Source organism: Nerophis ophidion, linkage group LG23 (genome assembly GCF_033978795.1).
Source record: "Nerophis ophidion isolate RoL-2023_Sa linkage group LG23, RoL_Noph_v1.0, whole genome shotgun sequence".
Taxonomy (NCBI): domain Eukaryota; kingdom Metazoa; phylum Chordata; class Actinopteri; order Syngnathiformes; family Syngnathidae; genus Nerophis; species Nerophis ophidion.
In genome coordinates this window covers 13,112,562-13,130,327 of record NC_084633.1, presented here as the reverse complement: position 1 = coordinate 13,130,327, position 17,766 = coordinate 13,112,562, and the positions used below count along the sequence as shown (strand labels likewise).

Sequence of the window (17,766 nt, the reverse complement as noted above, 5' to 3'; positions counted from 1 at the left end):
AATCTTATTTCAAAGTCTTTTGAATTTCTTTAAAAAATGTTTGTTCTGGAAAATGTAGAAGAAATAATGATTTGTCTTTGTTAGAAATATAGCTTGGTCCAATTTGTTATATATTCTAACAAAGTGCAGATTGGATTTTAACCATGTCATCAAAATTTGAAAATTAATCTTAATCAGGAAAAATTACTAATGATGTTCCATAAATTCTTTTTTTTTTAGTTTTTTCAAAAAGATTTGAATTAGGTAGTTTTTGTCTTCTTTTTTTCGGTTGAATTTTGAATTTTAAAGAGTCGAAATTTAAAAAAATTATTTTATTTTTTTTCCTGTTTTCTCCTCTTTTAAACCGTTCAATGAAGTGTTTTTTTTAACATTTATTTTTTACAAAAAACCTTCCGTAAAAGGAAAAAAATGTACGATGGAATGACAGACAGAAATACCCATTTTTTTATATATATATATACATAGATTTATTTATTAAAGGTAAATTGAGCAAATTGGCTATTTCTGGCAATGTTTTTAAAGTGTGTATCAAACTGGTAGCCCTTTGCATTAAACAGTACCCAAGAAGTAGCTCTTGGTTTCAAAAAGGTTGGTGACCCCTGTACTAGATATATATAAATAGAATACAAAAATAAAATGTAAAGAAGGCAGATTTATTAAATGTTTCATATGTATTCTTAAGTACTTAATAAGGCTCCAGTGCATTGTATTGATCCTCCACCCTTGCAATTATATTCTCTTGGTCGTTTCTTCACATCTCCGCTGATTGACATCTGCTCCACCCTCTGCAGAGATTGAATTCAACCTGACCGGCAGCTACGGCAGCCCCATCCACACCAACCACAACTCCAACTACAGCTCCATGCCCTCCCCCGACATGGAGCAGTCGGAGCGCAAGCAGCACCACCACGACCAGAGCCGGCGCCCACTCAGCGTTGCCACGGACAACATGATGCTGGAGTTTTACAAGAAGGACGGGTAATGACTTACTCTGCCTACTTCTCGCTCTCTCGCCGTTTTTTTTTGTTTTTTTTCTCCAGCCGCCCACAACCCACTCTCACATTTGACGCTCACACGATACAGCATCCCTTTGAGATCACCTGTTACACAAACATCCACTCCTTTTTTTTTTTTTTTACCAGGACCCATCCGTCCAACAATTCAATGGAATACATGAGGCACGAATGACACTGTCGCCATGGTAACAGAGCCTGTGGTGGTGCCTGCTTGTTGCCTCTTTTTCTCATTAAATATTTCTCCCCATCCTCCCACAGCCGGCGCTTCCATGGCAGTCTGGCGTCATGTGCCACTTTACCCGGGGCCAGAGTCATTCATGCAGCTGGTGGCAAAATTAGAAGCCAATTTCCGTGCGCCAAAAAAAAATCTACCGCTTTCAGAGGCATTTATCTCAATCTGCACAGGCCATTACATGCTTTTTGTCTATTTTGAGTAATGAAGAGAGACTGCGGGTTTCTTAGTGTCCCTGCCACGTTTGGACAGGTTTAGTTCAGAAACGCAGTCTACCGGGGGGTGTCCTGCGTTATTGGCAGCGGCTTCCTCGGCAGATTGAACGCGTCGAAGCCGCATTAGAGGTCGACTTGAATGAATGCGAGCTCATTAGCGGTATTTCCTAGGCGGGCAGTTGCAAGCTGAGCTATTGTTTGTGGCGTGTTTGGAAGGGACAATGGGCGTCCTAATAGGGCCTGCATTAGCACGACACTTGCACACAAGCGAGTCAGTGCATTTGTGGTTTTAAGCATGCATCTTATCCAATCCAATCCACTTTATTTATATAGCACATTTAAACAACAATAACGTTTCCAAAGTGCTGCACAGCCATGTTTAAAACAATTGTAAAAAAAATAAAATAAATAAATAAAATAAAATAAAACAAGTATATATATATATATTATGCTCCACCAATGACTGAATAAAAACAAAAAATAAATAAATATAAAACCAATAAAAACAATATGATTAAAAACTATTTTAAAGGGTAAAATCAATTAAAACAGTAAAATAGAAATCAAAGTGTATAAAAAAAAAACACAGAGGACAACAGAGAACAGAGCACCACACAACTCACGTAGTGTTAAAAGCCAAATAATAAAAGTGGGTCTTAAGACGAGACTTAAAACACTCCACTGTGGAAGCAATTTGAACATGGAGCGGCAGAGTGTTCCAGAGCTTAGGGCCGACCACAGAGAAGGCCCTGTCTCCCCTGGTCTTAAGTCTGGTCTTGGGCACCACGAGCTGGAACTGGTTCTCGGACCTCAGAGCGTGCGCAGGGATGTAAATTTGGATGAGGTCCGAGATATATTGAGGTGCCAGTCCATGTAAAGATTTAAAAACAAACAGCAATGTTTTAAAATCAATTCTAAAATGAACAGGGAGCCAGTGCAAACTCTGAAGAATTGGGGTTATATGCTGGCGTTTCCTGGCCCCTGTTAAAAGTCGTGCTGCCGCGTTCTGGACTAACTGCAACCGGGAGAGAGCTTTTTGGCTAATGCCAGCATAAAGTGCATTGCAGTAGTCCAGGCCACTTGAAATAAAAGCATGCACGACTTGTTCAAAAAGGTTAAAAGATAAAAACGGTTTAACCTTTACTAAAAGACGAAGGTGATAAAAACACGATTTTAAAACGCCATTGACTTGTTTGTCTAGTTTAAAATCGCTGTCTATAACAGAGCAAAAAGCCATAATGCAGATTGCCTGTAATGTGGGAGTATGTTGAACGAAAATGTTTAGCTAAAAGTACTGTAAATACAGTGAGGCAAAAAAGTATTTAGTCAGCCAGCGATTGTGCAAGTTCTCCCACTTAAAATGATGACAGAGGTCTGTAATTTTCATCATAGGTACACTTCAACTGTGAGAGACAGAATGTGAAAAAAAAATCCAGGAATTCACATTGTAGGAATTTTAAAGAATTTATTTGTAAATTATGGTGGAAAATAAGTATTTGGTCAACCATTCAGAGGTCTCACTGATGGAAGGAGGTTTTGGCTTAAAATCTCACGATACATGGCCCCATTCATTCTTTCCTTAACACGGATCAATCGTCCTGTCCCCTTAGCAGAAAAACAGCCCCAAAGCATGATGTTTCCACCCCCATGCCTCACAGTAGGTGTGGTGTTCTTGGGATGCAACTCAGTATTCTTCTTCCTCCAAACACGACGAGTTGAGTTTATACCAAAATGGATACATGGATGATACAGCAGAGGATGGGGAGAATGTCATGTGGTCAGATGAAACCAAAATAGAACTTTTTTGGTATAAACTCAACTCGTCGTGTTTGGAGGAAGAAGACTACTGAGTTGCATCCCAAGAACACCAAACCTACTGTGAAGCATGGGGGTGGAAACATCATGCTTTGGGGCTGTTTTTCTGCTAAGGGGACAGGACGATTTATCCGTGTTAAGGAAAGAATGAATGGGGCCATGTATCGTGAGATTTTAAGCCAAAACCTCTTTCCATCAGTGAGAGCTTTGAATGGTTGACCAAATACTTATTTTCCACCATAATTTACAAATAAATTCTTAAAAATTCCTAAAATGTGAATTTTTTGACTTTTTTTTCACATTCTGTCTCTCACAGTTGAAGTGTACCTATGATGAAAATTACAGACCTCTGTCATCATTTTAAGTGGGAGAACTTGCACAATCGGTGGCTGACTAAATACTTTTTTGCCCCACTGTATAACTGTTCTACTCCTATGCACATACAGCATAGGGCCTAATCTACTAAGACTCAACCAAATACTAAGTGCTACATAGTGTGTGCAAACTATAAAATGATGTGTACTATTTGTAGGCGTGTTGCGGGTGATCTACTACAGCGTTTTTTAACCACTGTGCCGCGGCACACTAGTGTACCGTAAAATACAGTCTGGTGTGCCGTGGGATATTAGGTAATTTCACTTAATTGGGTTAAAAATATTTTGTGCAAATCATCTCAAAAAATTGGTCCACTGGCTTTTTATGCTTTCCTCATGTGTCAAGGTCTTGTTGTTTTGCAACTGCTGGCTCCAACACAATTGTGGATCTCTTAGTCATAACAAACAGTCATAACATTTCTTAGAATGGTCAGAAAGGCCACAAACTGAACTTTACCCCACATATCCATTGGTTCTGAATAGAAAAAAGAAAACAGTAGACCACTTAAAGCTTTTCGACGGATTTTCTTTTAGGATTTCAACAGACACAAAATATGGTATAAAAGTCAGAAATTCCACTACACAAACCAGTAATTATGAACCGCAAATAATGTTGCCGTTGTTGAGTGTCTATGCTGGTTATAAACGCCGTATCTAATGCTTAAACCAAAAATAAACAAAAGGCGAGTGCCCCTAAAAAATGCATTGAAGTTTAGGGATGGGTATGGAAAACAAAACTAAAACTGAACTGGCTACAAAGTAAACAAAAAAACAGAATGCTGGACCACAGCAAAGACTTACAGCGTGTGGAGCAGACGGTGTCCACAAAGTACATCCCGGACATCAGTGGTTCTCAAATAGGGGAACTTGAATGTATGCCATGGGGTACGTGAGATTTTTTTTTAATATTCTAAAAATAGCAACAATTAAAAAATCCTTTATAAATATATTTATTGAATAAAACTTCAACAAAATATGAATGTAAGTTCATAATCTGTGAAAAAAAATGCAACAATGCAATATTTAGTGTTGACAGCTAGATTTTCTGTGGACATGTTCCATAAATATTGATGTTAAAGATTTATTTTTTTGTGAAGGAATGTTTAGAATTAAGTTCATGAATCCAGATGGATCTCTATTGCAATCCCCAAAGAGGGCACTTTAAGTTGATGATTACTTCTATGTGTAGACATCTTTTTTTAAAATTGAATCACTTGTTTATTTTTCAACAAGTTTTTAGTTATTTTTTAATCTTTTTTTCCAAATAGTTCAAGAAAGACCACTACAAATGAGCAATATTTTGCACTGTTGCACAATTTAATAAATCAGAAACTGATGAAATAGTGCTGAATTTTACTTCTTTATCTCTTTTTTTCAACCAAAAATGCTTTGCTCTGATTAGGGGGTACTTGAATCAAAAAAAATTTCACAGGGGGTACATTACTGAAAAAAGGTTGACAACCACTGCCGTACATGACATGACATGACATGGCAATTGACTACAAAGTACACAGAAAAAAGAATGCTGGACTACAGCAAAGACTTACAGCGTGTGCAGCAGACGGCATCCACAAAGTACATCCCGTACATGACATTACATTCAACAATTTCCACACAAAGGAGGATAGCGTCCACACAACTAAATAGTGGGGAACAGCACTCAAAGGAAGACATTAAACTGCTACAGAAAAATACCAACAAAACAGGAAAAAACACCCAAAATACAAGCAAAAAACAATACACACAGCAAAACACCAAAAAACTCCAAATAAGTTAGGGGGTGATGTGACAGGTTGTGACAGTACACCTACTTTGAGACAAGAGCTATAGTGATGCATGGTTGGTTATGGTTTCAATTCATATCCTAAAATTGCAACATTTACTTTTTGTTGTCAATATAAACTACACAGTTTACATTTTTAATAATTTCTGCTGGTGGTGTGCCTCCGCATTTTTTCAATGAACAAAAATGTGCCTTGGTTCCAAAAAGGTTGAAAAACACTGCACTAGTGTATCGTGGAATACAATCTGGTGTGGCGTAGGAGATGATGTAATTTCACCTAATTGGGTTAAAAATATTTTTTGCAAACCAGTAATTATAATCTGCAAATATTGTGCCGTTGTTGAGTCTCTGCTAGTTAGAGAACGGCAGAGTAACCATGTAATTCTCTTCCATATCAGTAGGTGGCAGCAGGTGTCTAATTGCTTTGTAAACGTCGTATCTAATGCTTAAACCAAAAATAAACAAAAGGCGAGTGGCCCTAAAAAAGGCTTTGAAGCTTAGGGATGGCTTTGGAAAACAAAACAAAAACAGAACTGGCTACAAAGTAAAAACAAAAACAGAAAGCGGGACGACAGCAAATACTTACAGCGTGTGGAGCTGATGGCGTCCACAAAGTAAATCCCGTATATAACATGACAATCCACAATGTCCACACAAAGAAAGATAGCGTCCGCACGACTGAAATAGTCTTGATTGCTAAAACAAAGCAGGAGTGTGGAATAGTGCTCAAAGGAAGACATGTAGCGGCTACAGGAAAAAAACAACAAAACAGGAAACGCCACCAAAATAGGAGCGCAAGACACTACACACAGGAAAATGCCATAAAACTTCAAATAAGTCACGACGTGATGTGACAGGTTGTGACACTTACTTTGAGACAAGAGCTATAGTGATGCATCATTGTTGGTTATGGTTTGAATTCATATCCTAAAATTGCAACAATGACTTTTTATTGTCAATATCAACTACACAGTTTACATTTTTAATGTTTTCTGCTGGTGGTGTGCCTCCGCATTTTTTCAATGAACAAAAATGTACCTTGGCTCCAAAAAGGTTGAAAAACACTGCACTAGTGTACTGTGGAATACAGTCTGGTGTGCCATGGAAGATTATGTAATTTCACCTAAGTGGGTTAAAAATATTTTTTGCAAACCAATAATTATAATCCGCAAATATTGTGCCGTTGTTGAGTGCCAGTGCTGGTTAAAATTCGGCAGAGTAACCATGTAATACTCTTCCATATCAGTAGGTGGCAGCAGGTAGCTAATTGCTTTGTAGATGTCGGAAACATGATTTGTCGTAAACACAATATGTAGACGACAACAGGAGGGAGTGTGCAGGTAAAAAGGTTTCTAATGCTTAAACCAAAAATAAACAAAAGGCATTGAAGCTTAGGGATGGCTATGCAAAACTAAACTAAAACTGAACTGGCTGCAAAGTAAACAAAAACAGAATGCTGGACGACAGCAAAGACTTACAGTGTGTGGAGCAGACGGCGTCCACAAAGTACATCCCATCCATGACGTTACAATCAACACCAAAATAGCAGCGCAAGACAAGAACTGAAACACTACACACAGGAAAACACCAAAAACCTCAAAATAAGTCACGGCGTAATGTGACAGGTGGTGCGCGTACACCTACTTTGAGACAAGAGCTATAGTGATGCATGCTTGGTTATGGTTTGAATTCATATCCAACAATTGCGAGAATGACTTTTTACCGTCAATATCGGCTGCTGAGTTTAATTTTTTTTAAATGTTTTTATTTTCAATGAAAAAAATGTGCCTCAGCTCGGAAAAGGTTGAAAAACCCTGATCTACTAAGACTGCATGTATATTTGATAAGTGCAAAAGTGGTGCAGACCGCCCTATTTAAATGGGGATCTTGTGTGTATATCCACTGTCACCATGGAGACACTTATTTCCCTCCACAATTAGGGCATCATATGGTCCAACCTTTGGCGTTTTGGCATGTTGCACACGAAAATAACATGTACCACTTTTTTTGTGCCATAAAAAAATGTGATCTAGATCTTCTTTTTTTATGTAGTGATACGTACAAAAAAAATAATCAAATGCATGGACAATTATGTAATATCCTGCAGACATTCCTTACACCAGGGGTTGGCAACCCAACATGTTGAAAGAGCCATATTGGACCAAAAATAACAAAAACAAATATGTCTGAGGCCACAGAAAGTTAAAAGCCTTAACGTAAATTTCATAATGAAGGAAACACATGAAGTAAGTGTCTCAGAGAGTGAAATAACTCCTGGAAATGAAAACTGTCAAAGGTATAGTTGTGTGTGCCCAAGTTAAAGGAAAGGACAGGCTGTCTTCTTCTAATGGATTCATTAACAATCTTTGCAAGCTGGGTAACGTTTGCTGTGGTCTGGAACAACATGGCACAGAATTAGAAACGCAGCCAATATTACATACAGTCATGAGACATTTAAATATGAATTAAATACAGAGGAGATAGGTAAAGGAAATTAAATGAGCTCAAATATACCTACAAACGAGGCATAATGATGCAATATGTACACACAGCTAGCCTAAATAGCATGTTAGCATGGATTATTGGCACTTCATGCAAGTCAATAACATCCACAAAGCTCACCTTTGTGCATTCGCGCACAGCATAAAATGTTTGGTGGACAAAATTAGACAAAAGGGGAGTGGCATAAAATACGTCTTTCTGTTGCAGCGGCGGAGAAACAAACTACGATGAGTTCAAGGACCGCCGAAATAAATAGGACAAAACGATGCTGTCATCAGTGAAGCTTAAACAGAAACATATTGAACAGTGGGCTTTTTTAACAATAAGGAAGATTTGTGTCATGTTTGTCCTACGACAGAAACATGATTAAAACAACAAATATATTCTTTCCCCCATTGTTTTCCATTTTTGAAAAAGCTCTTGGCAGCCACTAGGGCGGTGATATGCTGCCCCCTGCATTATACATTTATATTAATTAATTAAATTAATCATGTTATACAAGTTACGTTATATGTTATACACCTGCTCAGTGGACTAGTGGTTAGAGTGTCCACCCTGAGATCGGTAGGGTCATGAGTTCAAACCCCGGCCGAGTCATACCAAAGACTATCAAAATGGGAGCCATTACCTCCCTGCCTGGCACTCAGCATCAAGGGTTGGAATTGGGGGTTAAATCACCAAAAATTATTCCCGGGCGGGGCCACTGCTGCTGCTCACTGCTCCCCTCACCTCCCAGGGGGTGATCAAGGGTAATGGGTCAAACGCAGAGAATAATTTTGCCACACTTAGTGTTTGTGTGTGACAACCATGGGTACTTTAACTTCAACTTAAGGACACAACAACAGTGAATTATATTTATATAGCGCTTTTCTCTAGTGACTCAAAGCGCTTTACATAGTGAAACCCAATATCTAAGTTACATTTAAACCAGTGTGGGTGGCACTGGGAGCAGGTGGGTAAAGTGTCTTGCCCAAGGACACAACGGCAGTGACTCGGTTGGCGGAAGCGGGGGTCGAACCTGGAACCCTCAAGTTGCTGTCACGGCCAATTTACGCCGCAAAATGACAATGAGTTTGACAAACCTGTTCCATATTAAAAAAGTAACCCACTTAAACGGCCGCAGACACCAAAACAAATCAATTGAATTAGTTTTAATCGGACCCTTAATGGGGATCTGTACTCTTTCTGGGAATTATGTCTATCATTCTCAGTCCGTATGAGAGATAAGAAGACAAAAGTTTAGTTTTTTTTTTGCTTTCTAACATGCAAAAATCGTCTGAGTGGTACCGGTACCAAAATATTGGTATCGGTACAACACTAGTATGCACACGTGTCGTTTGTATGTGGTGAGCATGTATTCTTGACTGTTGTAGTGACTTCATATCCCCTTTCTTTCCCTCTATTTCCCCGTACTAACGCAGCATTAGGAAAATCCAAAGGTATTGTATCATATATATCATGGCCTCTTCCCCACACCTCTCCTGAATCCTCATCCATCTTTTACAGCAGGGGTCCCCAAACTACGGCCCGCAGGCTGGATCCGGCCCCCCAGCGTCCAAAATCCGGCCCACTGGAAATTCCCAATTAGACCAAAAAAATAAAAAATAAAAATTTTTAAATATATATATATATATATATATTTATTTATTTATTTTTGTAATATTTTTTTTATTTTTTTTATTTGTTGTTGTTTTTTCATTTGTCCTTTCTAATCCATTTTCTACCGCTTGATACTCGCGCTGTTTCTTAGCCGCTCAGGCCAATCATATTTTCTAAAACTGCATTTTCCCATCGATAACGTGACCTCATCGCACTCGGAATATCTACAGTCGTGGTCAAAACTTTACAAAAACTTGTAAAGAACGTAATGTCATGGCTGTCTTGAGTTTCCAATGATTATTACAACTCTTATTGTTGCAGAGTTTGGTTCTTTTATGAATTTATTATGGTTCTACTGAAAATGTGAGCAAATCTGCTGGGTCAAAAGTATACATACAGCAATGTTAATATTTGCTTACATGTCCCTTGGGAAGTTTCACTCCAATAAGGTGCTTTTGGTAGCCATTCAAGCTTCTGGTTGAATTTTTGACCACTCCTCTTGACAAAATTGGTGCAGTTCAGTAAATGTGTTGGTTTTCTTCAGCATTATCCACTTGTTTAAGTGAGGACTTTGGGAAGGGCATTCTAAAATCTTAATTCTAGCCTGATTCAGCCATTCCTTTACCACTTTTGACGTGTGTTTGGGGTCAATGTCCTGTTGGAACAGCCAACTGCGCCCAAGACCCAACCTCCAGGCTGATGATTTTAGGTTGTCCTGTAAAATTTAGAGGTAATCCTCCTCTGTCATTGTCCCATTTACTCTGCAAAGCACCAGTTCAATCGGCAGAAAAACGGGCACAGAGCATAATACTACCACCACCATGCTTGACGGTAGGAATGGTGTTCCTGGGATTAAAGGCCTCACATTTTCTCCTCCAAACATACTGCTGGGTATTGTGGCCAAACAGCTCAATTTTTGTTTCATCTGAAGTCACATGGACAAAGATAAGTCCTTTTGGAGGAAAGACTTGTAGTCAGAAGAAACAAAGTCCTGACTTAAACGTGTGGACAATGCTGAAGAAACAAGTTCACGTCAGAAAACCAACACATTTAGCTGAACTGCACCAATTTTGTCAAGAGGAGTGGTCAAAAATTCAACCAGAAGCTTGTGGATGGCTACCAAAAACGCCTTATTGCAGTGAAACTTGCCAAGGGACATGTAAGCAAATATTAACATTGCTGTATGTATACTTTTGACCCAGCAGATTTGCTCACATTTTCAGTGGAACCATAATAAATTCATAAAAGAACCAAACTTCATGAATGTCTTTTGTGACCAACAAAGTGTGCTCCAATAACTCTATCACAAAAAAATAAGAGTTCTTGAAGTTATTGGAAACTCAAGACAGCCATGACATTATGTTCTTTACAAGTGTATGTAAACTTCTGATCACGACTGTATATATGTATGTATATATATGTATGTATGTATGTACATATGTATATATATATGTATGTATGTATGTATGTACATTTGTATATATGTATGTATGTATGTATGTACATTTGTATATATGTATGTATGTATGTATGTACATATGTATATATATATATATGTATGTATGTATGTATGTACATATGTATGTATATGTATGTATGTATGTATGTACATATGTATATATATTTATGTATGCATGTATGTATGTATGTATGTACATATGTATATATATTTATGTATGTATGTATGTATGTATGTATATATATATATGTATGTATACATATATATGTATGTATGTTTATATACGTATGTATATATGTATTTATGTATGTGTATATATGTATGTATACATGTATTTATGTATGTGTATATATATATATATAAGTATGTATGTATGTATATATATATGTATATTTATATGTATGTATATATATATATATATATACATATATATATGTATGTATGTTTATATATATGTATGTATATATGTATTTATGTATGTGTATATATATATATGTATGTATATATATGTATGTATATATTTATATATACCCAATGCGTCCCCCGAGTCAAAAAGTTTGAGGACCCCTGCTTTACAGCCTGTCGTGTTCACCATCATCCTCACTAACCTCCAAATGTATGTGTCTCCAGCATGGGGGTCCGGGTTATGGACACTTCCTGGGTGTCCCGCAAGGGCTCGTCCACACTGGCCCGCAAGACCTGCTCCACCCCTCCGGGCTTGCAAGGCCCCAGCTCCCCCGCCGACTCTCTCATCCCGGAGCAAACCGGCGAGTTCGCCGTCTCCCCGGCCGCCACGCCGCCCCCCGGGGAAAGGATCAGGTAAGTTCTGCGCCCGTATCTTCCTGGCTATTATCCGTCATCACCATCACGCTTTGTGCGGTCTCTTCAAAGTCCCATTATTTTTTTAAGCCCATCACTTTCACTTTTGGTTTTTCCAAAAAAAAAAAAAAAAAGGACGTCACACAGGGCGTACGTGAACACACCATGCATGTTCACATGAACGACAACCCATCAACGTGGCTTTTGCTCTTTCGGCTACTTCACGTCCCCCCCACCCCCTTTTTTTCCTCCTCTCACCACCTCCGAGATAACAAAGGTGGCTCTTTCAGCCAGTGAAAGGGTGTTGTGTCTGTCGCACTCTGCCAGGGGACTGCATAGGACAGTGGTTCTTAACCTTGTTGGAGGTACCGAACCCCACCAGTTTCATATGCGCATTCACCGAACCCTTCAATTGTGAAAAATATATATATATATCTTTTTCAAATTCAGGACAAAGTTATATGTTTTTGGTAACACTTTAGTATAGGGAACATATTCTAAGTAACAACGACCTAATTTTGTCATGATCTGTGGTCTGGATTATGTTTTTGTTTTGTTAGTTTTTGGACTCTTTTGGTTCCTGTTTGCGCTCCCTTTTTTGTTTGGTTACCATGCCGACTTATGATTTTCACCTGCCTCTGGTGTTCGGACCGCGCGGCCGTTTCTAATCAAGACCCTTATTTAAGCCTGTCTTTGCCAGTCAGTCGGCCTGGCGTCATTGCTTGTTTTCATGCGATACCACAGTTCGTGTTGCTCGATTCATGCCGTGTCCACGTAAGTCTTGTTGGAGGTACCGAACCCCACCAGTTTCATATGCGCATTCACCGAACCCTTCAATTGTGAAAAATATATATATATATCTTTTTCAAATTCAGGACAAAGTTATATGTTTTTGGTAACACTTTAGTATAGGGAACATATTCTAAGTAACAAAGACCTAATTTTGTCATGATCTGTGGTCTGGATTATGTTTTTGTTTTGTTAGTTTTTGGACTCTTTTGGTTCCTGTTTGCGCTCCCTTTTTTGTTTGGTTACCATGCCGACTTATGATTTTCACCTGCCTCTGGTGTTCGGACCGCGCGGCCGTTTCTAATCAAGACCCTTATTTAAGCCTGTCTTTGCCAGTCAGTCGGCCTGGCGTCATTGCTTGTTTTCATGCGATACCACAGTTCGTGTTGCTCGATTCATGCCGTGTCCACGTAAGTCTTGTTGGAGGTACCGAACCCCACCAGTTTCATATGCGCATTCACCGAACCCTTCAATTGTGAAAAATATATATATATATCTTTTTCAAATTCAGGACAAAGTTATATGTTTTTGGTAACACTTTAGTATAGGGAACATATTCTAAGTAACAAAGACCTAATTTTGTCATGATCTGTGGTCTGGATTATGTTTTTGTTTTGTTAGTTTTTGGACTCTTTTAGTTCCTGTTTGCGCTCCCTTTTTTGTTTGGTTACCATGCCGATTTATGATTTTCACCTGCCTCTGGTGTTCGGACCGCGCGGCCGTTTCTAATCAAGGCCCTTATTTAAGCCTGTCTTTGCCAGTCAGTCGGCCTGGTGTCATTGCTTGTTTTCATGCGATACCACAGTTCGTGTTGCTCGATTCATGCCGTGTCCACGTAAGTCTTGTTGGAGGTACCGAACCCCACCAGTTTCATATGCGCATTCACCGAACCCTTCAATTGTGAAAAATATATATATATATCTTTTTCAAATTCAGGACAAAGTTATATGTTTTTGGTAACACTTTAGTATAGGGAACATATTCTAAGTAACAAAGACCTAATTTTGTCATGATCAGTGGTCTGGATTATGTTTTTGTTTTGTTAGTTTTTGGACTCTTTTAGTTCCTGTTTGCGCTCCCTTTTTTGTTTGGTTACCATGCCGACTTATGATTTTCACCTGCCTCTGGTGTTCGGACCGCGCGGCCGTTTCTAATCAAGGCCCTTATTTAAGCCTGTCTTTGCCAGTCAATCGGCCTTGTGTCATTGCTTGTTTTCATGCGATACCACAGTTCGTGTTGCTCGATTCATGCCGTGTCCACGTAAGTCTTGTTGGAGGTACCGAACCCCACCAGTTTCATACACGTTTTCACCAAACCCTTCATTTGTGAAAAAAATATATATATATCTTTTTCAAATTCAGGACAAAGTTATATGTTTTTGGTAACACTTTAGTATAGGGAACATATTCTAAGTAACAACGACTTAATTTTGTCATGATCTGTGGACTGGATTATGTTTTATGTTTTGTTAGTTTTTGGACTCTTTTAGTTCCTGTTTGCGCTCCCTTTTTTGTTTGGTTACCATGCCGATTTATGATTTTCACCTGCCTCTGGTGTTCGGACCGCGCGGCCGTTTCTAATCAAGACCCTTATTTAAGCCTGTCTTTGCCAGTCAGTCGGCCTGGCGTCATTGCTTGTTTTCATGCGATACCACAGTTCGTGTTGCTCGATTCATGCCGTGTCCACGTAAGTCTTGTTGGAGGTACCGAACCCCACCAGTTTCATATGCGCATTCACCGAACCCTTCAATTGTGAAAAATATATATATATATCTTTTTCAAATTCAGGACAGAGTTATATGTTTTTGGTAACACTTTAGTATGGGGAACATATTCAAAGTAACAAAGACTTAATTTTGTCATGATCTGTTGTCTGGATTATGTATTTGTTTTGTTAGTTTTTGGACTCTTTTAGTTCCTGTTTGCGCTCCCTTTTTTGTTTGGTTACCATGCCGATTTATGATTTTCACCTGCCTCTGGTGTTCGGACCGCGCGGCCGTTTCTAATCAAGACCCTTATTTAAGCCTGTCTTTGCCAGTCAGTCGGCCTGGCGTCATTGCTTGTTTTCATGCGATACCACAGTTTGTGTTGCTCGATTCATGCCGTGTCCACGTAAGTCTTGTTTATTTCTTGCCGCAGTTTCGTGTTTGTTCGAAGCCATAGTTTGTTTGTTTGTTTCATGCCACAGTTTTGTGTTTGTTCCATGCCATAGATAACTTATATTTATATCGCGCTTTTCTAAACACTCAAAACGCTCACAGAGAAGTGGGACTCAACATTCATTCACACCTGGTGGTGGTAAGCTACATCAGTAGCCACAGCTGCCCTGGGGTAGACTGAGAGAAGCGTGGCTGACAGTTTGCGCCTACGGCCCCTCTGACCACCACCTATCATTCATTCATCATTCATTCACCAATGGAGCGGCACCGGGGGAAAAGGGTGAAGTGTCCTGCCCAAAGACACAACGGCAACGATTTTTTGGATGTCAATAGGTGGGAAGCAAACCTTCAACCCTCGGGTTTCTGGCCGGTCGCTCTACCCACTACGCCATGCCGCCCTAGTTTATGTTTGTCTACCTAATGCCCTGCCAAGGTTTATCGAGTTAATAAATATGTTCCTACCTGCAAGCCTTGTCCGGAATAGTCCATTTGCATCCCGGGAGAACAAACCTCGCATTAAGCTGCGACCCCTCCGTCAGGACAGAATGATCATAAGTCGGCATGGTAATCAAACAAAACAAGGGCGCGCAAACAGGAACTAAAAGAGTCCAAAAAATAACAAACATAATCCAGACCAATTTAGAGTTTTTTGGACACTAGGGGAACATATTCTAAGTCATTGGTTCTGAACCTTGTTGGAGGTACCGAATCTCGTTAGTTTCATAACCCTTCTTAGTGACAAATAAAATGTTTTTTTTTTTTTTTCAAATTCAAGACAAAGTTATGTGTTTTTGGTAACACTTTAGTATGGAGGACATATTCTAGGTAACAAAGACTTAATTTGGAGGTTTTTGGACACTAGGGGGAACATATTCTAAGTAACAAATACTTAATTTGGAGTTATTTGGTTAGGGTTAGGGTTAGAGGGTTTGGGTTATAATAGGGCCATGACGAATAAGGCATTAATAAGTACTTAATAATGACTAGTTAAGAGCCAATATAATACTAATTTGCATGTTAATAAGCAACTAATTAATGGTGAATATGTTCCCCATACTAAAGTGTTATCTTTTTTGTTTTACTGGTGCACAAAACGAACCGTGCATGAACATCACCTTGTTCAGACAACAAAACCAACACAGTGCATAAACTCACAACAAATTACACACCTGCAAATCAGTGTGACTTCTGCTGTTGCCGTACCCATAATACGCCAATTGGGAGAAGTTTTTATTGAGACGATGAGTCGGGTGTGTTTTGATCTCCGCCGAATCCCTGAGGCTGACTCACCGAACCCCTAGGATTCGATCGAACCCAGGTTAAGAACCAATGTTCTAAGTAATAAAGACTTAATTTAAAGTTATTTGGTTAGGGTTAGGGACAGGCTTAGAGGGTTAGGGTTATAATAAGGCCTTAATAATGACTATTTAAGATCCAAAATGTTAGCAATTTGCATGTTAATAAGCAACTAATTAATGGTGAAAATGTTCCCCATACTAAAGTGTTACCTTTTTTGTTTTACTAGTGCACAAAACGAACCGTGCATGAACATCACCTTGTTTAGACAACAAAACCAACACAGTGCATAAACTCACAACAAATTACACACCTGCGAATCAGTCATCTGTTGTCGTATCCGGAATTCGCCGATAGGGAGAAATTTTTATTGAGACGATGAGTCGGGTGTGTTTTGATCTCTGCCGAACCCCTGAGGCCGACTCACCGAACCCCTAGGATTCGATCGAACCCAGGTTAAGAACCAATGTTCTAAGTAATAAAGACTTAATTTAGAGTTATTTGGTTTGGTGTTCAGGGACAGGGTTAGAGGGTTAGGGTTATAATAAGGCCTTAATAATGACTATTTAAGATCCAAAATGTTACTAATTTGCATGTTAATAAGCAACTAATTAATGGTGAATATGTTCCCCATACTAAAGTGTTACCATTTTTGTTTTACTGGTGCACAAAATGAACCGTGCATGAACATCACCTTGTTCGAACAACAAAACAAACAAAGTGCATAAACTCACAACAAATCTGTTGTAGTATCCGTAATACGCCGATAGGGAGAAGTTTTTATTGAGACGACGAGTCGGGTGTGTTTTGACCTCCGCTGAATCCCTTAGGCTGACTCACCGAACCCCTAAGGTTCGATCGAACCCAGGTTAAGAACCACTGGCATAGGACAGGGGGTCGGCAACCCGCGGCTCTTTAGCGCAGCCCTAGTGGCTCTCTGGAGCTTTTTCAAAAATGTATGAAAAATGGAAAAAGATGAGAGAAAAAAAAAATATGTATATATATTTTTGTATTAATATAGTTTCTGTAGGAGGACAAACATGACACAAACCTCCCTAATTGTTATAAAGCGCACTGTTTATATTAAACATGCTTCACTGATTCGAGGATTTGGCGAGCGCCGTTTTGTCCTACTAATTTTGGCAGTCCTTGAACTCACCGTAGTTTGTTTACATCAGGGGTGCCCACACTTTTTCTGCAGGCGAGCTACTTTTCAATTGACCAACTCGAGGGGATCTACCTCATTTATATATATCATTTATATTTATTTATTTATGAAAGAGACATTTTTGTAAACAAGTTAAATGTGTTTAATGATAATACAAGCATGTGTAACACATATAGATGTCTTTCTTTCATGAAGACAAGAATATAAGTTGGTGTATTACCTGATTCTGATGACTTGCATTGATTGGAATCAGACAGTAATGATGATAACGCCCACATTTTCAAATGGAGGAGAAAAAAAGTGGTCCTTTCTGTACAATACCACATGAAAGTGGTTGGTTTTTGGCCTCTAATTCATCCAGCTTCCATACACTTTACAAGAAAAACATTGGCGGCAAATTCCGTAGCTTGCTTGATTGACATTCACGGCACCCGAGGGTCTTGTGAGATGACGCTGGCTGCTGCCAGTTCATTATTATGAAAAAATGACAGAGAGAAAGGCGAGAAACACTTTTTATTTCAACAGACTTTCGCGCCGTCCC

The 17,766-nt window shown here is 39.0% G+C and overlaps 1 protein-coding gene across 4 annotated transcripts in view; it reads left to right on the top strand.

The window, feature by feature from the left end:
• Positions 1-17,766, top strand: part of arhgap44a (Rho GTPase activating protein 44a) — a 169,459-nt gene that overhangs the window by 98,307 nt on the left and 53,386 nt on the right. For 3 of the 4 annotated variants that reach the window (XM_061884906.1, XM_061884903.1, XM_061884905.1), the window contains exons 16-18: positions 792-978; positions 9,359-9,376; positions 11,626-11,814. In XM_061884906.1, the coding sequence (XP_061740890.1) occupies positions 792-978; positions 9,359-9,376; positions 11,626-11,814 (394 nt within the window). The remainder of the gene's footprint in view (positions 1-791; positions 979-9,358; positions 9,377-11,625; positions 11,815-17,766) is intronic. The other variant, XM_061884904.1, reaches the window with a different exon arrangement.